Below are 24,490 nucleotides of genomic sequence, written 5' to 3'. Positions count from 1 at the left end.
ACGTATCGTGTAGCTACGTAACGTGTAGCTACGTAACGTGTAGCTACATAACGTGTAGACACATAATGTAATTTTCCTGAAGGAACTCTCCTGACGGAATAAATAAAGTACTATCTAATCTAATCTAATCTAATGTGTAGATACATAACATGTAGATACATAACGTGTAGATACATAACATGTAGATACATAACATGTAGATACATAACGTGTAGATACGTATCATATTGATACGTAACATGTAGGTACGTAACATGTAGGTACGTAACATGTAGGTACTTAACATGTAGGTGCTTAACATGTCGGTACGTAAAATGTAGATACGTAACGTGTAGCTACGTAACGTGTAGCTACGTAACGTGTAGACACATAATGTGTAGATACATAACATGTAGATACATAATGTGTAGATACATAACATGTAGATACATAACATGTAGATGCATAACGTGTAGATACATAACGTGTAGATACGTATCATATTGATACGTAACATGTAGGTACGTAACATGTAGATACATAACGTGTAGATATGTATCATATTGATACGTAACATGTAGGTACGTAACATGTAGGTACTTAACATGTAGGTACTTAACATGTAGGTATGTAAAATGTAGATACACAACGTGTAGATACGTAACGTGTAGCTACGTAACGTGTAGATACATAATGTGTAGACACATAATGTGTAGATACATAACATGTAGATACATAACGTGTAGATACATAACATGTACTGTAGGTACATAACATGTAAGTACGTAACTTTTAGATATGTAACATGTAGATATGTAAAATGTTCATACATAACATGCTGATACATAACATGTAGATACGTAACATATAGATACCTAACATGTAGATACCTAACATGTAGATACGTAACATGTTGATACATAACATGTAGAAACGTAGCGTGTAGATGCGTAACATGTAGATACGTAACATGTAGATACGTAACATGTAGATACATAACATGAAGATCTGTAACATGTAGATACGTAACATGTAGATACATAACATGTAGATACGTAACATGCAGATACGTAACATGTAAATACATAACATGTAGGTACGTAACATGTAGATACGTAACATGTAGATACATAACATGTAAATACGTAACATGTAGATATGTAACATGTACATACGTAACAAGTAGATATATAACATATAGATACGTACCGTGTAAATACGTAACGTGTAGATATGTAACATGTTGATATATCACATGTACAAACCCCGTTTCCATATGAGTTGGGAAATTGTGTTAGATGTAAATATAAACTGAATACAATGATTTGCAAATCCTTTTCAACCCATATTCAATTGACTGCACGACAAAGACAAGATATTTGATGTTCAAACTCATAAACTTTGAAATGTGGACTCGTCAGACCACAGAACACTTTTCCACTTTGCATCAGTCCATCTTAGCTGAGCTCGGGCCCAGAGAAGCCGGCAGCGTTTCTGGGTGTCGTTGATAAATGGCTTTGGCTTTGCATAGTAGAGTTTCAACTTGCACTCACAGATGTAGCGACAAACTGCAGTTACTGACAGTGGTTTTCTGAAGTGTTCTTGAGCCCATGTGGTGATATCCTTTACACACGGATGTTGCTTTTTGACGCAGTACTGCCTAAGGGAACGAAAGTCTGTTATATCATCGCTTATGTTCAGTGATTTCTCCAGATTCTCTAAACCTTTTGATGGTATTACGGACCGTAGATGCTGAAATTCCTAAATTCCTTGCAATAGACCGCTGAGAAATGTTGTTCTTAAACTGTTTGATGATTTGCTCACACATTCGTTCACAAAGTGGTGACCTTCGCCCCATCCTTGTTTCTGAATGACTGAGCATTTCACGGACGCTGTTTTTATACCCAATCATGGCACCCACCTGTTCCCTGCACACCTGTGGGATGTTCCAAATAAGTTTTTGATGAGAATTCCTCAACTTTATCAGTATTTATTGCCACCTTTCCCAACTTCTTTTCACGTGTTGCTGGCATCAAATTTTAAAGTTAATGATTATTTGCAAAAAAAAAGTTAATCAGTTTGAATATCAAATATGTTGTCTTTGTAGCATAGTCAACTGAATATGGGTTGAAAATTATTTGAAAAATCATTGTATTCCGTTTACATTTACATCTAACACAATTTCCCAACTCATATGGAAACAGGGTTTGTATATACGTGTATATACACATATGTACATATATGTATGTATATATATATATATATATATACATATAAATATGTGTACATATGTGTGTATATATATACATACATATGTATATTCATATATATACATATATATGTATATATACACATAAGTATATTTATATATATATATATACATATATGTGTATATATATATACACATATGTACACATATTTATATGTATATATATATACACACATATATATACACACATATACAGTATTTATATGTGTGTGTGTATATATATATATATATATATATATATATATGGTTGTGTAAATGTATACATGTATGTCTCAATCCTGGATGATAGGTATCGGAATCGGCAGCATAATACCCTGATTGAAACATTCCTAATCGTAATGTCACGAGACTGAAAGATAAATGTTGTTATGTTAGGGACAAGCTGTCGAAAAGGGATGGATAGATGGATGTCAGAAGACTAAAGTTGCAATGTTTGGAAACTAGATTTGTAATGTAACAACAACAAATTGTAACGTTAGAAGCTGAAGTTGCAATATTAACAAACAAATGTTGACTTTTCCCTCTATACCAGTTGGAAATGATTATTAATTTTTTTTTTTTTTTACAATGATAACGTTTTTCTCCCACAAGAGCACAACATGTAACTAATTATAGTAGTAATAATATGTATTACAGTAATGATAAAAGAATGTGTCAGCATACTTTTTAGACATTTTTCCGTCGTTTATCACAATGAGACATTTGGGGAACACTTTCCACATGGGGGGAGGGCTCACATACCGCAACCATTTGTGAAAGTGTGTGAAAGCTCCATGTTTGTCCACTGACGCTGTCAGACGTGGAACGAGTGAGTGTGTGCGTGTGTGTGTCGTGAAAAAGGGAAGCTTTTCCAGACATTGCCAAATGACATCATCGCCGTCGCAAATAACCTCTGTGTGCACAAGGGAAGGAGGGTGTGTGTGTGTGTGTGTGTGTGTGTGTGTGTGTGTGTGTGTGTGAAGGCTATAAAAGCAAAGGAAGTCCAGCAAAAGTTCATTTTCTATTCAAGCAGCAGAAGACCAGCAACAAGACAAAAGGTAATAACTTACTTTTTTAGGGTTTTTGTTCATTGATTTAATATTTGAAAGGGTGATAAATTATTACAAAAATATATTTTTTAAAAACAGGCATTTTTATGAATTTAAGCAATTTGTTTAATTTTGTTTTTTTTCTTAACTATTTATTATAACACATATATAATTAAGAATAAGAATATTATTATACTTTTTTTGTATAATTTAAACATTTTTGAATACATACATTTTTAATTCATCAATAATTTAGTATGTTTTAATATATTAAAAAATACAATTATTTCTCGAAGAACATTTTGTTTATTTTTATTCATTTATTATCATAACACAATTAAGAATAATATTGTTATTAAACTGTTTTTGGAAGATTTAAGGCATTTTTTTAAGGTTTACGTTTGTTATTAGTGCCAATTTAACTGTAGTTGTGTACAATTGTGTTTTATTACATTTAAAATAGCATATTTACTACACTTTTTTGCAAAAAGTCTAGACTATTTGCCATTTTTATATATTTTCAAACACGTTTTTCGATTATTATAATTTTTTTTATATCACAATTTTACAATTTAGAGTACAAAAATGCACAATTATTACTTTTTCCACACAGGATGTTTTGCACGTACGTTCTCCTTGTAGTCCTACTGAGCACTGGCAGAGGCGGACAAGCATCTCTGTCAGACAAGCACACCGACTTTGGGCTGAAGGTCTTTTCCCACTTAGCAAGAGCCACCGGGGACAGCAATGTGGTCTTGTCCCCCTACGGCGTCTCCTCCGTGCTGGCCATGGCTCAGCTGGGTGCCGCCAGAAACACCCGCAAGGCCATGACGGCCGCCATGGGCTTCAACCTGCAAGGTATAACATATTAATCACTGTTCATTATCTCAAACAGGATTTAGTTTTTTTATTATTAATATCATTGTCATTATTGTTACTATCCACGACCCCTTCTGGAGATCATTTGCAAAAATACTTAGACTATTTACTATCAGGAATGTTTGGGTCCTGTTGACTTAGATTCATGTGGTTCTGTAAAACACTCAGACTTAATCAGTGAACACACTAAAACTCAAGAAGAGAAAAAAGTGCATAAGTCGCCGGGGTGGCTGGAGCCTATACCAGCTGCATTTGAGCGGTAGGCGGGTTACACTCTGGACAAGCTGCCATCTCACCAACACAGATAGACAACATTCACACTCAAAATCACACACTAGGGACCATTTAGTGTTGACAATCAACCTGTCCATAGGTGCATGTCTTTGGAGGTGGGAGGAAGCCGGTGTATGTATGTACAGTATGTATGTCCCGATACCAATATGGTACCGGTATATACATATATGTATATATATATATATATATATATATATATATGTATATATATATATATATATATATATATATATATATATGTCTTAATTGGATTATCCAGAGAATAGTGCTCGATACCGTGGTAGAGCACAATATGTATGTGTGGGAAAAATCACAAGACTACTTCATCTCTACATAACTGTTTCATGAGGGGTTCCCTCAATCTCCTGACGATTGAGGGAACCCCTCATGAAACAGTTCTGTAGAGATGAAGTAGTCTTGTGATTTTTCCCACACACACACACACACACACATACATACATAAATATATATATATATATATATATATATATATATATATATATATATATATATATATATATATATGTATATATATATATTTTTTTTTTTCACGCAAATTATGACTGACAAATATTATCCCGAGAGGTAAACCTAATTCTTGCAATATTTGAACTTCTTTACGTAACTGGAACATTATACTCTCAAAATACAACATTTTTATTATATCTATCATCTATCATGAAGGCAATCGGTACATTTTTTTGAAGGAAAATATTTTTTTTCTTGCAAACTTCTTACTTTTCATGGTGAAATTGCCACGTTTGTCTTGTCTTGGTTTAACTTTATTTTGGCGATATCTTGTGACTTTTTTTGTAAAACATTATGATTTATTTCTCGTACAATTACTTTTTGTTGGAATTTTTTGATTTTTTCACCTCTTCATAGTCCGACCGTTTTGTTACCCTTAGCCCCGTTCAACTTCCTTATCATAATTACAACTTTATTTATAATCTATTGTCGCGGCGCCGCCTATTATTTTTCTCTTACAAGCAGTCTTGTTGAATCTTTATTATTTGACTAGTACTACTATTTAAGTTGTATTGTTATTTTTTTATTCAGAGCGTGGTATGTCCAGGCAGCAGCGTATGTTGCAGTTTGAGCTGCACAACGAGGAAGGTTTGGACATGGCGAGTGGAGTGATGGTGGAGAGGAAGATGATTCTGGAGAAAAGCTTCCGTCGCGGCCTCCTCAAGGCCTTCAGCAGCCACCCTCACCAGGTGGACTTCACCAGACCCAACCAGGCGGCCAGCGTCATCAATGCTTGGGTCTCTGACCACACAGCAGGTACTTACCAAGTTACGTGAAAGTATGGCTGAGCTACAAGAGGAGGTTAGAGCGTTCTGTTGGAAATATCCGCCCTATAACAATTGCCTAAGTATTCAATGGGCCCGTAGAGATTAGTTTTTCGAATAGCGTCACCATGGTAACACAAAATGTTCCCAATTTTGAGTACCCTTGTCGGCTAAAACGAGATATATCCAGTGGTATAACATATGGGGGGTTCGTTGGCTGGTTCGTTTTGTATGAGAAGTAAAAGAAACATGCGGAACTATACAAAAAGTACCTTTTTTGAGAATAAAGGGTGGGTTTGCAACATATACACAGGTGCCTAGAGGGCGCTAACTTTCCAAAGTATTTTACACAGTATATCCCACCATCTCTTCATCTTGGGACGGCGTGGCGCAGTGGGGAGAGTGGCCGTGCGCAACCCGAGCGTCCCTGGTTCAATTCCCACCTAGTACCAACCTCGCCGCGTCCGTTGTGTCCTGAGCAAGACACTTCACCCTTGCTCCTGATGGGTGCTGGTTGGCGCCTTGCATGTGTGTGAATGTGTGTGTGAATGGGTAAATGTGGAAGTAGTGTCAAAGCGCTTTGAGTACCTTGAAGGTAGAAAAGCGCTATACAAGTACAACCCATTTATCATTTATTTATCTCACGGTTTCTCGTACGTAATGACGTAACTACGTACGTATGTAACACATTCACGCTCATTACCTTTAGGTGTTGTCAGCTAATAAAAGTGATTTATTTGGATAGTTAGTATTAACTGTCACTGATTGTGGTTTAACAGAACAAATGTTCCATAAGCTAGCTGTTTTGCTTGGAAAAATGTTGCCACCATTAGGTGGCAATATTACAGTACTAAAGTTGTACTTTTCCAAGATCAAAGTGAAAATATCATGATTGTAATAATGTAATTTAATTTTTTTTTATTTTAAAGTTGCAATATCACATAAAAAGTTGCGTTTTTGTCCAAATTGAAAGCTGTAATATATCGAGATTAAATTGAGTACACATTAAAAACGTAATAATTTTATTAGCGAGACCATTTTAGGGACATAAGGGCAAAAAGTACAACCAAAAGTAACAGCAACTTAATTTCAATAATACTTCATGTAATTCAAGCAAATGAAAAATAATGTTGTAAAATATCAGCAAAAAAGTATTAATTTTACAAGAACAAATCGGGAATATTACAACACAAGTTGTAATATCACACAGGAAGAGTGCCAATATCGCGATAAAAAGTTATATTAGGAAAACTGAGTTTTACAAGAAAGGAGTCATAGAAAATTGTCGCATTTTCAGAGACAAAAGCTGCGATATACAAAGATTACAAGAATAAGCAAAATGTTAATATTACAAGGAAAAAACACTGTTCAACTCTTGTTTTTTTCTATAAATTAGGTTGAAAAGCTCTTTTAATTATTGCCTGGTAATCAATTTATTACGATAACTACCACATTACTTCTGACGACTTTTTATCTTTTAATATTACGATATTCAATCCATCCATCCATTTTCTACCGCTTGTCTCTTCTGGGGTCGCGGGGGGTCGCTGGAGCCTATCTCAGCTGCATTCGGGCGGAAGGCAGCGTACACCCCGGACATTACTTCCAAAATGATGTCGCTGTTATTGCAAAAATAGTTTTACATTTGCAACCATGACATAATTCTGTAAAAAATTCATTTTTTTTCCTATAAAATTGTGCTTTTTTTCCTCGTAATAGTTTAATGTCGTGATTACGTGACTATTCTTGCGATATTACAACTTTTCTTCTCGTTTAGAGTTCAATATGAGGCTTGTAATATTTCTCATAACTTTTTTTCCCCTATCAAAGCGTAACTTAATTCCCGTTATGTTGACATTTTTTTTTGCAAAAATTAAGTTTTTTTCTTGCAGTATTGAAAAAAAAAACTAACTTCTTTTTTTTTTTTTGGCCTGCCGTCCTCCACGCAAATTTGTTCACTTGTTTGTTTCAAATTTTTTTGCAGGCGCCATTCCCAACTTTTTGGCGCCGGGATCGGTGTCGGATGAGACACGCCTTGTTCTCCTGAACGCCCTCCACTTCCAGGGGCTCTGGAAAGTTCCATTCGAGCCCACGCGGACCCACGAAAGAATGTTCCACTGTGCTAACGGCAGTGTTGTTCCGGTTAGCATGATGACGTTGACCAACCGCTTCAACTACGGTTAGCCTCAAATGATCTTACGAATCAACAAACGATCTTATCAGCTAACTAGTTTTGGTTCCGCGTCAACAGGTGAGTTTGTGACAACCGACGGCGTGGATTACGATGTTCTGGAGCTGCCATACGAGGGTGACTCACTGAGCATGCTGCTAGTGTCGCCCTTCGAGCGCGACGTGCCACTGAGCGCGCTCAGTAGCGAACTGAGCAGCCAGAGGATCAAGCAGTGGCGATCGGAACTACGTCATGTTCGGAGACAATTATCCATGCCCAGGTAAGGTGTAGGCCATGCCAGCTGGATTATGCTATTTATTAGTACCTTATTGACCTATCATTACTGACATTGTTGTTTTTTGTAGGTTTACGCTCAACTCTGACGTCAATTTAAAGGATGCTCTCGTCAACATGGGCTTGGGAAACATTTTCAATCTAGCTACTGCCGATTTTACACGCATCACCGGTGAGTACAACAATAAAAATACGCACACCGAGTTGTCATTCCAATAATAAGAAAAAGTCCACAATATGTCTGAGAAATTATGCAAATGTTGCAGACCGGAATACCGTATTTTTCAGACTATAGGGCGCACTTAAAATCCTTTTTTCTTTCTTAAAACTCGACAGAGCGCCCTATAACCTGGTGCGCCTAATGTACGGAATAATTCGAGTTTTGCTTACCGACCTCGAAGCAATTTTATTTGTTACATGGTGTAATGATAAGTGTGACCAGTAGATGGCAGTCAAACATAACAAATACGTGTAGACTGCAATATGATAGCAATGTGACTCAAGTAAACAACAACAACATTTTATATGTTCCATTGAAAATAGAGAACATTACACACGGCGCTCAAAAATCCATCAAAAAGTTTTAGTCCGACTTTGGTAAGCTATGAAGCCACACCGCTTGATGGATTGTTGCCGCATTAAACATACGAGTATTATTATGGTGTGTGTATAAGGTAAGACATATTATCTGGCATTTTGTTTCGCAATATTATGCAAAAGCAACTTTTCTTACCTTCTGGTACCTGCTGATTTGTATTTAGGATCTGCATAAGTTGAAATGTTCCAAGAATAAATCGGGAATATTACGACACAAGTTGTAATTTCACACGGGAAAAGTGGCAATATCGCGATAAAAAGTTAGATAAGGAAAACAGAGCTTTACAAGGAAGGAGTCATAGAAAATTGCCACGTTTTGAGGGAAAAAAGCTTCAATATACAACGATTACGAGAATAGACAAGATTATCATATAACGAGGAAAATCACTGTTCAACTATCTTGTTTTTTTATCTATAAATTAGGTCGCAATTTACACGAAAAAGCTCTCTTAATTAATGCCTTGTAATCAATTTACTTCTATAACTACCACAAGCGCAAAATCAACTTTTCTTACCTTCTGGTACCTGCTGATCTGTATTTGGGATCTGCATAAGTCCTGAAAATGTGCGCGCTTCTGCCTTTGTAGTCGATAAGCTTCTTTTTTTTCTCTAACTTCTTGTTATGCGACATTCATTCTCCGCTGTTGCCATTTCTAATATAAAATAAATGTGTTCCGAGAAAAACTTAAGAGCAAAAGTGGCAATGTTATAAGGATAATGTCAAATAGTCATAAAGATAGAAGAGTAAAGATATAATTTAGTATTATAATAAAGATATAATTTATATTGTCAATGATTTAAGAATAAAATCGTAATTGTACGAGAACAAAAGTCAAAATTCAGTCAACAGAATTAGGAAAACGGGGATTACAGACCAAACTAAAGGTTTCCTAAACATTGACGTAAATCAGCCAAAGGTCGACAGACTATTGATTATTCTCTAATGGCTATAATCAGCGGAATAAACCAGCCAACCGGTTGCTCCTTCAGACCCGAGTTCAAAACTAACCTTGTCTTGTTTCCTTGAACTCTTCAGGCGATGAGAGGCTATGCGTGTCCAAGGTTTTCCAGACTGTGAAGCTGGAGGTCAATGAGCGGGGAACAAAAGGAGCGTCAGCCACAGGTAAGAGTCGGAGATCAAAGGAGCACAATGGAGCGTATACATGCATACTATAATAATAATAATAATAATAGATTGTATTTGTATTGTACTTAACATACGTCAGGAATTCTGGGCTTCATGTAAATAAATGACATTACTTTATTTGCATATATAAATACAGTACTGTATAAATGTATACTATTTATACCTTCAGTTTTAATACATATATACACATATATATATATTATATAAACACAAAAAGGCCAAAAATGTGAAGACACCTTCTCCTCATTCAATGCGTTTTCTTTATTTTCATTGTAGATTGTCACTGAAGGCATCGAAACTATGAATGAACACACGTGGAGTTATGTACTTATTAACACAATAACTGAAAACATGTTTTAGAGTAGAATAGAATAGAATAGAAAGTACTTTATTGATCCCTGGGGTATTCTAGTTATTTTTTTCAAAATAGCCACCCTTTGCTCTAATTATTGCTTTGCACACTCTTGGCATTCTCTGGATGAGCTTCAAACACACCTGTGAAGGGAAAACCATTTCTGGTGACGACCTCTTGAAACTCGTAGAGAGAATGCCAAGAGTGTGCGAAAAAGTAATCAGAGCTAAGGGTAGCTATTTGGAAAAATTAGAATATAAATCATGTTTTCAGTTATTTCACCTTTTTTTGTCAGGTACATAACTCCACATGTGTTCATTCATAGTTATGTTGCCTTTAGTGACAATCTGCAATGTAAATAGTCATGAAAATAATGAAAACACATTGAATGAGGTGTGTCCAAACTTTTGGCTGGTACTTTATAAGTATAGTTTTAAGTCCAGTAATGTATTTATTTATTAGATAGTGACCTTTTCTTGTGCTTTTAGCTGCTGTGATGTTCTCTCGAATGGCGGTAGAGGAGATCACTTTGGATCGACCTTTCCTCTTCCTTATCCAGCACAAAGGAACCGGAGCTATTCTGTTCATGGGACACTTCAACCAGCCTCTTTAAATACAAAAGTATTTTTCTTTACTGAAATGACACTGATGCACTTCACAAAACAAAGGACATATGTTACTATGCTTCATTTTTAGTTGTTTTTTTAATAATTGTCTTGTTTGCAACACTGTATTTGTATTTATATTGTATTTATTAAAAATAAAAATATATTTTAAACAAGACTTTAGATTTGGTATTTCTTACTGTGGAGCAAAATACACTGTATTCTGTCATGATCTGTTACACCATATCGTGCCGAATTTTGAGTGTGTTGGCGTTTTTCCTGTGTTTAGTGTCATAGTTGTGGTTTAGCGCTCTTATTTTGGTTGCATTTTGTTTTGTTTGTGTTCTCCTGCAGCACCTACACACTTGCCTCTGAGCGCTTCCTGCACCTGTTTTCTTTTACAATGAAAACTATTTAACTTGGTAGCGGCTGCTACCTTTTTTTTTTTTGAATGAGTAAGTCTTTGCTGTTCTCCAGCATTTGGTTTTGTAGCCTGATCAGTTTAGTTTCGTTATGCGTAGTATTCCCTAAGCTTCAGTGTCTTTCCCTTTGCAGCACACGCCTTTTGTTTTTATCATCACATAAAATACTTTTTACCTGCACACTGCCTCTTGGTAACACACAAATTATCGCTGTGACGCGACCCATGGGTCCTAATATTCTTTAATATTAATTCCTTCTTTTAAAATATAGATTTGTTTTGTCAGTTAATTATGAGGGTTTCAACTAAATTTCTAATTTAATATATTTTCTATTAGAATTACAACTTTTTTGTCATAACAATAAGATTTGTTTCATGTCATAACTATTCCATTACATTATTATTGAAATATTAACATTTTTTCTTGTAAATTTATGACTTTTTTTTATTATCATATAATAAGACTTTAAAAAATAAATCACATTCTGACTTCATTTTTTGAAACATTACAAATGTGTGCAGTTACAACATTATTCCTTCAATATGACATATTTTTCTTCGAAGATACTTTTTTATTTTGGTATGACAAGTTTATTTCATACTATAAATGTTTTATTTATTTGTACATATTTTCTCTTGGAAAATTTGAACCTATATTATAAAAATAATTTGAATTGTATTATTTGGAAACCATTTCAACTTGTGGATTTATCATTTGCAAAAATAGACAAAGATTAATAGTACAACGTATCTGCATTCAAATCTATGAATTAATTTATTAATTCATTTTATTTTTAATATGTTTGGCAAAACAATGTATACCCAATTCATAAGTTTTCAACTCTGAAACAAATGCATTTTGTAAAATATTTTAAGGATTCAATGTTTGTAAAAATCCAAAATAACTGTAACTATGTTATTTGGTAAAATAGTTTTAGTCATTATTTGTAATATTTTATATCAAGTAACGAAGAGGGGCCACAGTTTCAAGAGCCTAATTGCAAAATAAACACATCGGCTTTCACACTGCTCTGTCAAATGAATTCATTATTCTGCCCTCGCTACTCATTTTCATGAATTGATTAACGTGGACCCTGACTTAAAGACCTACAGAAACCCACTACTACCCACCACGCAGTCTGATAGTTTATATATCAATGATGAAATATTAACACTGCAACACATGCCAATACGGCCTTTAGTTTACTAAATTACAATTTTTTAAATTTCCCGGGGAGTTTCGTCATCGAAACGTCGTGTAATGATGACGTGTACGCAAGACGTCACGGGTTTTTAGGAAGTATGAGCGCTTCGCACACACACAGCTAAATGTCGTCTGCTTTAACGGCATAATTATACAGTTTTTTGGACATCTGTGTTGCTGAATCTTTTGTATTTTCTTCAATTAATATTGGAGAAGTCACAGTAGAAAGATGAAGTTGGGAAGCTTTAGCCTTTTGCCACACAAACACAAGGTGATTCCTTGTTTAAAATTCCTGGAGGTGAAACTTTACTATGGATCAGAGCGCGGTCAAGAGAACATTGATCCCGACCACATGTCAACCAGCAGGTTTCGGTGAGAAAATTGTGGTTAAAAAGTCAGTTCTTACCGGAGAAAAGCTGAGCTTGTGCCGTCCATAAAGCTGCTGTCGACTCCCCTGAGACACTGCGCGTCAAGACACCCTTGGAGACACCCTTCCGACTATCAGGTAATATTAAACTCACTAAAAAACTAGACACACAATATAAAGATAAGGGATTTGCCAGAATTAACCTAGTAAATGTGTCTAAAAACATTGGAATCTGTCCCAATGCAATCGCGGTTTTTTTATGTAACTTTTTTTTTTTTTGTAGTCCATTGCTATCAATATCCTCAAACACAAATCTTTCATCCTCGCTCAAATTAATGGGGAAATTGTTGTTTTCTCGGTCCGAATACCACTTTTTGTTGGAGGCTCCCATTAAAAACAATGTGAATATGTGAGTAGCCACCAACATGTGACGTCATCGTCTGCGACTTCCGGTAGAGGCAGGGCTTTTGTCTTAGCACCGAAAGTTGTGAACTTTATCGTGGAAGTTCTTTACTAAATCCTTACAGCAAAAACATGGCAATATCGCGAAATGATCAAGAATAACACATAGAATGGACCTGCTATCCCCGTTTAAATAAGAACATCTCATTTCAGTAGGCCTTGAAACAAGTTGAAAAACTTATTCGGGTGTTACCATTTAGTGGTCAATTGGACGGAATATGTACTGTACTTTGCAATCTACTAATAAAAGTTTTAATCAATCAATCCATCAATCCAGCGTGTGCAGCTAGTTAACAATAGCGGTGTCGCCCTCTATTGGTCAAATTTTGCACTGCGTGTATTAAACAAGATTTGATTGTCACTGTCAAACAACAAAACAACATAAGACTACAAAATACATTGCAAAGTCATACACTTTAATACAAAACAAAATGAATATATTTATGCAAAAAGTATATTATGTATACTTAAAAATGGTTGACCAAGTTTTGTGATGAAACTTACACTGTTGCTGCTTGTCTGGATCGATGTGTCCGTCGCTTAAAAGGTCCGCCAGAAAACAATGATTCGAATACTTGCTCGTGGTAGAACGAGCAAGTATTCTTTGTTGGACAGCCGTTGTTAAAAATTTTTTTTTTTGCAATTTATTTAGATTTGTTTAATGTTTTCCAGGGTTGAATTGAGTAGTCTTCTTCTACTCACCCTATTGCTGCGTCACTGTGACACATAGCCCTCGCTGTCACCCCGCTGGCTGGCGGGAGTACTGCATGCATACACGATCAACCCAATTTTTAATGGTTTTATCGAGCCTATTCAGGTGATGTTCGGCAGGCCGAATGAAAATCTTTGGCGGGCCATATGTGGAACGCGGGCCTGTTGTATATTGACTCCTCCTGGACGAATAACGTACGTATATAGAGGAGGTTTGTTCACTAACTCAGATGCAGTAGAAGGAAATTACGTAATACAATTCTTGTGGAATTGGCTTAGCGTGCTGTCTGTCAAATACTTCCCCAGCCAATCAGTGCGTGGTACTTGCATCGTTGGTCCCGCCTCCACCTGCTCGTCGCAATATTATCAGACAAAAAAAAACGGTGTGGCGAATATTCCACGTTATTTAGCGTCAAACGGACATCATCTGTCGCAACTTTTTAGAATCTTGCTTTTAGTGCGTAATTATGACGTAAATCAGCAGGAAAGGACATCGTTGATTTTATAAAAATCCAATGATGAACCGTATACCTGCTCCACAAAGCCCGTAAACTAGCACGGAAGGCCGTTTTTTTACGGCCGCTATTATTCATGATATCTTATTCTTACTTTTACGGATTAGATCCAGTCGATGATGCCTGTTAAACATGTCGGGGAATCAATACAAAGGCCACGAAGTCAGCTGCTGCATCAAATACTTCATTTTTGGATTCAACATCCTCTTCTGGGTAAGCTTTGATGGAAGGAAGCCTTCGAACAAGGTGGACATTTTGTTCGTAACCGCCTTTAAATGTCATTTAAATCCAGGCGTAATGCCTGCTCTTGTAATCCTACTGCTGGGGATGCTAGCAGCTGCTAATCGGCTTCTTGTTTGTTGTTGGTGCCCTTCAATGTCAGCCTTGCCAGCAACATAAACAATAGAATATAGGATTCATAGACTATTAGTTTTACAGCATTATTACAATCATTTTTATTCTCTATGTAATAAAGTTGCACAATGTTCCATATGTTCTCATATAGTACACATGATAATGTTGCTTTAACCCTTGTGTAATGTTCATATTGTTCATACTCAGCCAGGGTTTGTGGGTCTGATGGACCCGTTGCATTGTGGGGCTTTTAATGCCCCAATTCAAATGTGCGAGAAAATGAAAGCAGACAGTGTTTGACAAACAATGTTGCAATCTTGTGTGGGAACCGCAGGTGCAGAAACACAATAGAACAGGGGTCACCAACGCAGTGACCGCGGGCACCAGGTCGCCCGCAAGGACCAGATGAGTCGCCCGCTGGCCTGTTCTAAAAATATCTCAAATAGCAGCACTTACCAGTGAGCTGCCTGTATTTTTTTAAATGCTATTTATTTACTAGCAAGCTGGTCTCTGTTTGCTCGACATTTTTAATTCTAAGAGAGACAAAACTGAAATAGAATTTGGAAATCCAAGAAAATATTTTAAAGATTTGGTCTTCACTTGTTTGAATAAATTCATTTATTTTTTTTACTTTGCTTTATGAAAGACAATTTTTGAGGAAAAAATATAACCTTAAAAATTATTTTAGGATTTTTAAACACATATACCTTTTTACCTTTTAAATTCCTTCCTCTTCTTTCCTGACAATTTAAATCAATGTTCAAGTATTTGTTTTTTATTGTAAAGAATGATAAATACATTTTAATTTAATTCTTCATTTTAGCTTCTGTTTTTTCGACAAATAATATTTGTGAAATATTTCTTCAAACTTATGATTAAAATTCAAAAAAATTATTCGGGCAAATCTAAAAAATCTGTAGAATCAAATTTAAATCTTATTTCAAAGTCTTTTGAATTTTCTTTTTCATTTTTTGTTCTGGAAAATGTATAAGAAATAATGATTTGTCTTTGTTAGAAATATAGCTTGGTCCAATTTGCTATATATTCTAACAAAGTGCAGATTGGATTTTAACCTATTTAAAACATGTCATCAAAATTCTAAAAATAATCTTAATTAGGAAAAATGACTAATGATGTTCCATAAATTCTTTTTTTAATTTTTTCAAAAATATTTGAATTAGCTTGTTTTTCTTTTCTTTTTTTTTTGTTGAATTTTGAATTTTAAAGAGTGGAAATTGACGATAAACTATGTTTCAAGATGTAATTTAATTTTTTTTTCGTGTTTTCTCCTCTTTTAAACCGTTCAATTATGTGTTTTTTTCATCATTTATTCCCTACAAAAAACTTTCCGTAGAAGGAAAAAAAATGTACAACGGAATGACAGACAGAAATACCCCCTTTTTTTTTTACATTTATCTTTTTCTATACATATTTATTGTGAAAACTCATTAAGATGATCAGTGTTTCCACAAAGAAAAATATCATTAATTATTAATAATAACATAGAGTTAAAGGTAAATAGATCAAATTGGCTATTTCTGGCAATTTATTCAAGTGTGTATCAAACTGGTAGCCCTTCGCGTTAATCAGTACCCAAGAAGTAGCTCTTGGTTTCAAAAAGGTTGGTGACCCCTGCTTTAACCCTTGTGTAATGTTCATATTGTTGTTACTCAGCCAGCGTTTCTGGGTCTGATGGACCGTTGCATTTTGTGGCTTTTAATGCCTCACAATCAAACACTTTTACGTTAAAATACTGAACAGATATTTATTGGGATAAGGTAAACATCTGTTCAGTATTTTAACATAAAAATGTTAAAATACATTAATATATTTATCAAATACATAAAATCCAAGTGCATACATAGTGTTAAAATACATTAATATATAAATTAATTAATACGTAAATCAAACACTTTTACGTTAAAAATACTGAACAGTTGTTTATTGGGATAAGGTAAACATCTGTTCAGTATTTTAACATAAAAGTGTTAAGATACATTAATGCATTAATCAAATACATTAAGTACAAATACATACATAGTGTTAAAATATATTAATACATAAATACATTTATACAGTAATCACAACCCACAAAGGCCGGCTGGCATTTTGTGGCTGTTGAAGCCTCAGAATCAAACACTTTTATGTTAAAATACTGAACGGTGGCAGAGGGGTTAGTGCGTCTGCCTCACAATACGAAGGTCCTGCAGTCCTGGGTTCAAATCCAGGCTGAGGATCTTTCTGTGTGGAGTTTGCATGTCCTCCCCGTGAATGCGTGGGTTCCCTCCGGGTACTCCGGCTTCCTCCCACTTCCAAAGACATGCACCTGGGGATAGGTTGATTGGAAACACTAAATTGGCCCTAGTGTGTGAATGTGAGTGTGAATGTTGTCTGTCTTTCTGTGTTGGCCCTGGGATGAGGTGGCGACTTGTCCAGGGTGTACCCCGCCTTCCGCCCGATTGTAGCTGAGATAGGCGCCAGCGCCCCCCGCGACCCCGAAAGGGAATAAGCGGTAGAAAATGGATGGATGGATATATGTTTACCTTATCCCAAAAAACATCTGTTCAGTATTTTAACGTAAAAGTGTTTGATTGTGAGTCATTAAAAGCCACAACAACGTAACAACAATATGAACGTTGCACGGAAAATTTCTCTGCCAGTTTCTGGATCACAAGGTTGCAACTGGGGCTGGGCAATATGGCCTTTTTTTTAATATCTCGATATTTTTAGGCCATATCGCGATACACGATATGTATCTTGGTATTTTGCCTTAGCCTTGAATGAACACTCGATGCATATAATCACACCAGTATGATGATTCTATGTGTCTACATTAAAACATTCTTGTTCATACTGCATAAATATATGCTCATTGTAAACTTTCATGCATAGAGGGAAATCACAATTAAGTTAAATGACCAAAACTGTATTTATTAAACAGTTATTAAGCAGTGGCACAAACATTCATGCCATTTCAAAACAGAAAGTGCAAGATTGTCAGAGACATTTTAAAACAAGCTATGAGTGCACTTTTGTGCATGATTTCACTAAGATGACATATCAAAACAACACTAAATTAAAGTGAACTTTTTGTACAGAACGCCACTACAATAGTTTAAAATATTCCATGATGTCACAGAATAGATTTCAATATCTTTCAAATAAAAATGAGCTGCATAATAGGAAATCAAATCGCTATGTGGTAGGTTATTGCGGACATTATCTCCTTTTGTTGTTGACAATTTTTTTCATACGGAATTGATCTGGAAATGTTTGCCTAAGCATTTTGATGGCGTGGGCGTGTGGCACTGAATGGAGATGTTGACATGCGCAGTAAGCACTCTTTATTCTCGAGCAGGTGACTTTTCAAATAATGCTACATATTAGCAGTGATGCTACTTTTGATAGCAACACTTTTGCCGCATACTTGACAAAATACGGTAGTCTGTTCGATATATTCCCACTTGAAGCCAGACCACCGCCAGACGATGCTGTTTTTCTTGGGAATTCTTCCTTCATTTGTTACCAGATTCGCACCTTCTTTCTCTCGTATTACCACTCGCACCACAGCTAACGTTACCCATGCTGCTACTTCTCTGCTCCGCAAGGGCGTGTACGTATGTGACATATGTAAGAAGGTGCGCTTGTGGCTGTGAGAAGGAGAGACAAGAAAGAGTGGGAAACGCATGCAGTGTAAGGCCAGCAGCTAAAAGCAACTGCGTGAGAACGTATACTCGAATATCACGATAAAGTCATTTTCTTTATCGCACAGAGACAAACCCGCGATATATCGAGTATATCGATATATCGCCCAGCCCTATTTGCAGCATTGTTTGTCAACACTGTCTGCTCTCATTTTCTCGCACATTTGACCCTCTGATATTCTGTGTACCTACACTCTGTCCTTCTCTTGTCTAGGCTTGCTGTGTGTGTGTGTGTGTGTGTGTGTGTGTGTGTGTGTGTGTGTGTGTGTGTGTGTGTGTGTGTGTGTGTGTGTGTGTGTGTGTGTTTGTGTTTGTGTGTGCGTGTGGCACACAGAACATCAATTTCTACACTTCTATTAGCCCCGTGTCCAGTGGACCCGGACATCTTATATGTAATAGAAATGTGTAGGGGGGTGTATAGTGTGTGTGGTCATTAAATATGTAGTCTGATATATGTTCTTCATAGAAAATGAGCCAAAGTCAGTGAGCCTAGGTTTGAAAAATTAATTAATTGTATCATTTTTCTTCATTGTATCATTTTTCCCACGGACCGGAACACCACACAAGGGTTAATATTATGGGAAAAAAGTTGGGGTGGAAAAATTAAAGGGAAAATAAAAAAAATTAAGGCAGTGATCCCCAACCACGGGTCCGTGACGCATTTGCTACGGGGCCGGAGAGAAACATTAAATGATTTATAAAGTACTGTATTTTCTCCTGACTTAACATTGGCCTGTCCCACTAAACCAGGCGTGTCAAACTTGTTTTCATTGAGGGCCACACCGCAGTCATGGCTGCCAATAGAGGGCCGCTTGTAACAGTAAACAATTAATGAATTTGCGTATTACTTTAAATATTTTTTTTAAATAATGTAAAGAGTAACAAAAATCTGTGGATTTGACCACTCTTTTTTTACAGTCTGGCAGCCAAGTTGCCAGACTTTTACTGTAAAATATATGATGTTATTTTATTATTATTATTTTAAAGGCCTACTGAAACCCACTACTACCGACCACGCAGTCTGATAGTTTATACATCAATGATGAAATGTTAACATTGCAACACATGCCAATACGGCCGGTTTAGTTGACTAAATTGCCATTTTAAATTTCCCGCAAAGTTTCCTGTTGAAAACGTTGGGGAATGATGAGGCGTATGATGACCCGTGCTTGTGACGTCACCGGTTGTAGTGGACATGTTCTTCCAGCCCGATCATAGCTATAAGTAGTCTGGTTTAATCGCATAATTACACAGTATTCTGGACTTCTGTGTTGCTGAATCTTTTGCAATTTGTGCAATTAATAATGGAGAAGTCAAAGAAGAAAGATGTAGATGGGAAGCGGTGTATTGCAGCTGCCTTTAGCAACACAAACACAGCCGGTGTTTCCTTGTTTACATTCCCGAAGGTTAAGCTTTACTATGGAACAGAGCGGTCAAGCGAACATGGTTCCCGACCACATGTCAACCGGCAGGTTCGGTGAGAAAATTGTGCTAATAAGTCGGCTCTTACCGTAGACATGAGTGGAGCTTGCGTCCTCCTGCAGCTGCGGACTATTACCTCCTCCCACCGGAGACACTGGCGGTCACCACACCTGTGGCCACACCCCTCCGACTTTCAAGTACCATATAATCTCATAAAACACTAGTAACACAATAATCAGATAAGGGATTTCCCACAATTATCCTAGTAAATGTGTCTAATAACATCTGAATCGCTCCCACTGCCCTCGCCTTTTTTTAGATTTATTTTTTAATTTTTTCATTTTTTTTGTAGTCCTTCACTCTCACTATCCTCATCCACGAATCTTTCATCCTCGCTCAAATTAATGGGGAAATTGTTGCTTTCTCGGTCCAAATCGCTCTCGCTGCTGGTGGCTATGATTGTAAACAATGTGAGGATGTGAGAAACTCCACAACCCGTGACGTCATGCGCACATCATCTGCTACTTCCGGTACAGGGAAGGCTTTTTTATTAGCGACCAAAAGTTGCGAACTTTATCGTCGATGTTCTCTACTAAATCCTTTCAGCAAAAATATGTCAATATCGCAAAATGATCAAGTATGACACATAGAATGGACCTGCTATCCCCGTTTAAATAAGAAAATCTCATTGCAGTAGGCCTTTAACAACATATTACTGTAGATATAAATACAGTGCCACTGTTTAATTTTCATTTTGGCAACTCAGCTGCCAGTTTTTTTACCATAGGAAAAAGTGGTACCTTAAAATCATCAACCGTGGACAAAACAAAACTGACAGCTCAGTCGACAGAATTTTACTGTAAAAAAACAAACATTGATTGTTTTTTTTTTCCAACTCACAGTAATATGCTGTAAAAATCTCCCTGAATTTTACAGTAAAATCTATTGGTTATTTTTATAGTGTACAATTTGATGGTTAACTTGCTACGAAACCATAAGTTAAGCAGATATTTAATCATTTATTTGGATTTTGACCAACAAAGTTAGATAATATAATAGGGTGTACCCTACCTTCCGCCCGATTGCAGCTGAGATAGGCTCCAGCACCCCCCGCGACCCCGAAAGGGATACACGGTAGAAAATGGATGGATGGAGTGTTTGTTGCAATATTGGACACTATTTTTTTTCCCTGTCAAACTAGAAAAAAAAACCTTATACCTTTTAGTAAGAAAATAAGAAAGTAAAGAAAGAAAATATAAGGTAATTTATTGACATTATTTCCAGGCTTTTGCGGGCCATATAAAATGACGTGGAGGACCAGATCTGGCCCGCGGGCCTTGAGTTTGACACCTGTGCACTCGACACACTAATGCGCTTGTTTATAGATGTACAATAAAACTCCTCATAGGAAGTTGCCATTTGTTATAACTTTGTGACATGATACAATGCACATTAATAAACATATCAAATATAAATGGGACAGATTGTAGCCAAATCAGGCTGATTTCCATCAGAATTTTATTGCAAAGAAACAAGCCCAGAGTTAACACTAATTCAGCCTTTATAGTGAGTTGTACTTTTCACAAGTGGGAAGCCGGTCCCTGAAAATAATACCTACATTAAACTGGTTTGTGGTGCAAAAAAGGTTGGGGACCACTGTTTTAAGGTACAATTTTTTTAAATATGTATTTGCAAATATATTTTATTGAATTTTATGGTTAAAATCACATTTGACAATCATACTTTGCTCACTCAGACCCTTCATACATGCACACATACACACTTGATGAGAGAGGTGCACTTTGGCTTTAACAACTCAAAGTTTAAAGTATTGACTTTATTAGGAAAAAGTACCCAGATATTGTTTATCTGGCTCAGGATCAGCAGATGATTCAGATAGCAAGATGGATGAATATTCCTCGGCATCAAGGATCCTCAGGAAGTGATCACTTGATCACCTCACGGGGGACCTCTCCACCGTTCACACTTAAAAAAGAAGAAGAAAGTCACATTTTTGTTTACATTGACAGATGTGTAAAAAAAAAAAAAAAAGGCACAAAAAAAGCAAGTCAACCGTGATAAAACCATATCAAAAGTGACTCAAAAAAGCAATAGTATTGTGGGAACAATAACAATAATAAAAAAAGGAATTATAGATAAAATGATAAATGGGTTGTACTTGTATAGCGCTTTTCTACCTTCAAGGTACTCAAAGCGCTTTGACACTACTTCCACATTTACCCATTCACACACACATTCGCTCACTGATGGAGGGAGCTGCCATGCAAGGCGCAAACCAGCACCCATCAGGAGCAAGGGTGAAGTGTCTTGCTCAGGACACAATGGACGTGACGAGGTTGGTACTAGGTGGGGATTGAACCAGGGACCTTCGGGTTGCGCACGGCCACTCTTCCACTGCGCCACGCCGTCCCACAACAAAAAATATACAACACTTTTTTAAAATGTCTATAAGTTATGATGTAATATGTCAGTAAAGGCTTCCAAATTAGTTTCCATTTATTCATGTTTGTAGAGTTTATAAATCATATTTTTTCAAGAGTCATTACATTCACAAGTTCAAGAGACAGGTATTTTTTGACTAAAGGTTTGTTTAAAAAAAAAAAGATTAAATATAAATGGTTTTTTTTCCACATTAAAAATCACTCTTAAGATTTTTTTTTTCTCAGGAAATGTGTGTCGTAGTCTTTTGAGAATAAAAATATTTTTTCCAAAGTTTATAATGTGTCCTCTTATTTTGCAGTTGCTCGGCATGGCCTTGGTTGGCATCGGACTGTGGGCATGGAGTGAGAAGGTGAGTCCGACTTTCTTTGATTGAACACTTTTTAGTTTTTGATCCCATTTTTCATGAAATCTGATATTATTTTCTTTGTATGTACACAAAATATATATTTCTCTCAAATACTAAATCTGTGTTGTGGCACGTCAAGATGCTGATTCAACAGCATGATGATTGCACAGGTGTGCTGTCGGTTGGCCACAATACAACCGTCAATATCTGCTGTGACCAGGTGGGCATCAAGTTCCACAATTATTTCGACTTCTATTCATAGGGTTCTTAATTTAAATCATCACTGAAATGATGAAACTCTGTTATGAAATACAAATGTACTTTACTATTACTCCTCATCATAAACATGCTATAAATGCAAACTTCTAAATTGGACAGTTTTTAAACTTTAACTGTCTCAAGTCTCAAAAGTGCCATTTTAAAGTGAAGAAGGAATTGCAAGTGAACTTGTACTTTACTTGTGCTGCAAAATTACATTACTGCACATACATTACCGTTTCTTCAAGTGTACCGTATTTTTTGGACAATAAGGCGCACTTAAAATCCTTTAATTTTTGCAAAAATCGACACTGCGCATTATAACCCGGTGCGCCTAATGTACGGAATAATTCCGGTTGTGATTATTGACCACAAAGCAATTTTATTTGGTATATTGTGAAATTATAAGTGCGACTAGTAGATAGATATAAGTCACACAGATATGTGTAGACTGCAATATGATGCCAGTAAACAACACCAAAACTTTAAATGTTCCATTGAAAATAAAGAACATTACACACTGCACTCAAAAATCTGTCAAAATGTTTTAGTATGACTTTGATGCCGCACCGCTTGATGGACTGTCGGCCCATTACGACTACCGTAGTCAGAGATACAAGAATTACTATGGTGTGTGTATATTGCCTACTAGAGATGCGCGGTTTGTGGTCTCATCCGCAGAGTCCGCGGATAAACCGCGGGTCGGGCGGGTGACATGATGAAAAAATTGATTTTAAATAGATTCGGGCGGGTGGCGGTTGAACCATTTGGAAATATTTGATATACATGGTTCAGGGATCGACAACCTTTACCACTCAAAGAGCCATTTTGACCCGTGTCACAAAGTAAAGAAGACAACAGGAGCCGCAAACATTCCCGTAAATATCTGCTGGCAGTCACCCAGTTAACAAGGATTAGGGCGTGCTATGAAGCCATTGCGTTTGACGCCTTCTACAACATGTCCAAATAGCTTGCCAGTCCAGCAACATGTTGTATGTGGCTTCCGCTGACACACGCACACGACTGCAACGCATACTGGGTGATACAGAGTACACTGATGGTTGTGATATAAACAATTTTAACACTCTTACTAATATGCGCCACGCTGTGAAGCCACACCGAACAAGAATGACAAACACATTTCGGAAGAACATCCTCACAGTAACACAACATAAACGCAACAGAACTAATACCCAGAATCCTTTGCATCCATGACTCTTCCTGACTATATTATACACCCCGCTAGCACCAAACCCCGCCGCCCCCACACACCCCCGTACGTCGGTAAGGTAGGCGGGGTTGGGGGCGCGGGGGTGTAAAATATATTCAGGAAGAGTCATGGATGCAAAGGATTCTG

At 36.5% G+C, this 24,490-nt stretch overlaps 2 protein-coding genes across 4 annotated transcripts in view; both read left to right on the top strand.

Moving 5' to 3' along the window:
- Positions 1-3,070: 3,070 nt before the first annotated feature.
- Positions 3,071-11,084, top strand: LOC133560882 (plasminogen activator inhibitor 1-like). Its single transcript, XM_061913896.1, has 8 exons — positions 3,071-3,285; positions 3,890-4,134; positions 5,509-5,733; positions 7,726-7,920; positions 7,993-8,191; positions 8,277-8,377; positions 9,839-9,925; positions 10,790-11,084. The coding sequence occupies exons 2-8, from the start codon at positions 3,891-3,893 to the stop codon at positions 10,912-10,914; spliced, it is 1,176 nt and encodes a 391-aa protein (XP_061769880.1). The 5' UTR covers positions 3,071-3,285; position 3,890; the 3' UTR covers positions 10,915-11,084.
- Positions 11,085-14,400: 3,316 nt separating this feature from the next.
- The window catches only part of LOC133560884 (tetraspanin-5-like), a 49,022-nt gene continuing 38,932 nt past the window's right edge, over positions 14,401-24,490 (top strand). For 2 of the 3 annotated variants that reach the window (XM_061913900.1, XM_061913899.1), the window contains exons 1-2: positions 14,401-14,799; positions 22,828-22,878. In XM_061913900.1, the coding sequence (XP_061769884.1) occupies positions 14,719-14,799; positions 22,828-22,878 (132 nt within the window). In that variant the 5' untranslated portion in view covers positions 14,401-14,718. The remainder of the gene's footprint in view (positions 14,800-22,827; positions 22,879-24,490) is intronic. The other variant, XM_061913901.1, reaches the window with a different exon arrangement.

This window comes from Nerophis ophidion, linkage group LG10 (assembly GCF_033978795.1).
Source record: "Nerophis ophidion isolate RoL-2023_Sa linkage group LG10, RoL_Noph_v1.0, whole genome shotgun sequence".
Lineage (NCBI taxonomy): Eukaryota > Metazoa > Chordata > Actinopteri > Syngnathiformes > Syngnathidae > Nerophis > Nerophis ophidion.
The sequence above is the reverse complement of the archived record's forward strand: the minus strand, read 5'-3'. Positions and strand labels throughout refer to the sequence as shown.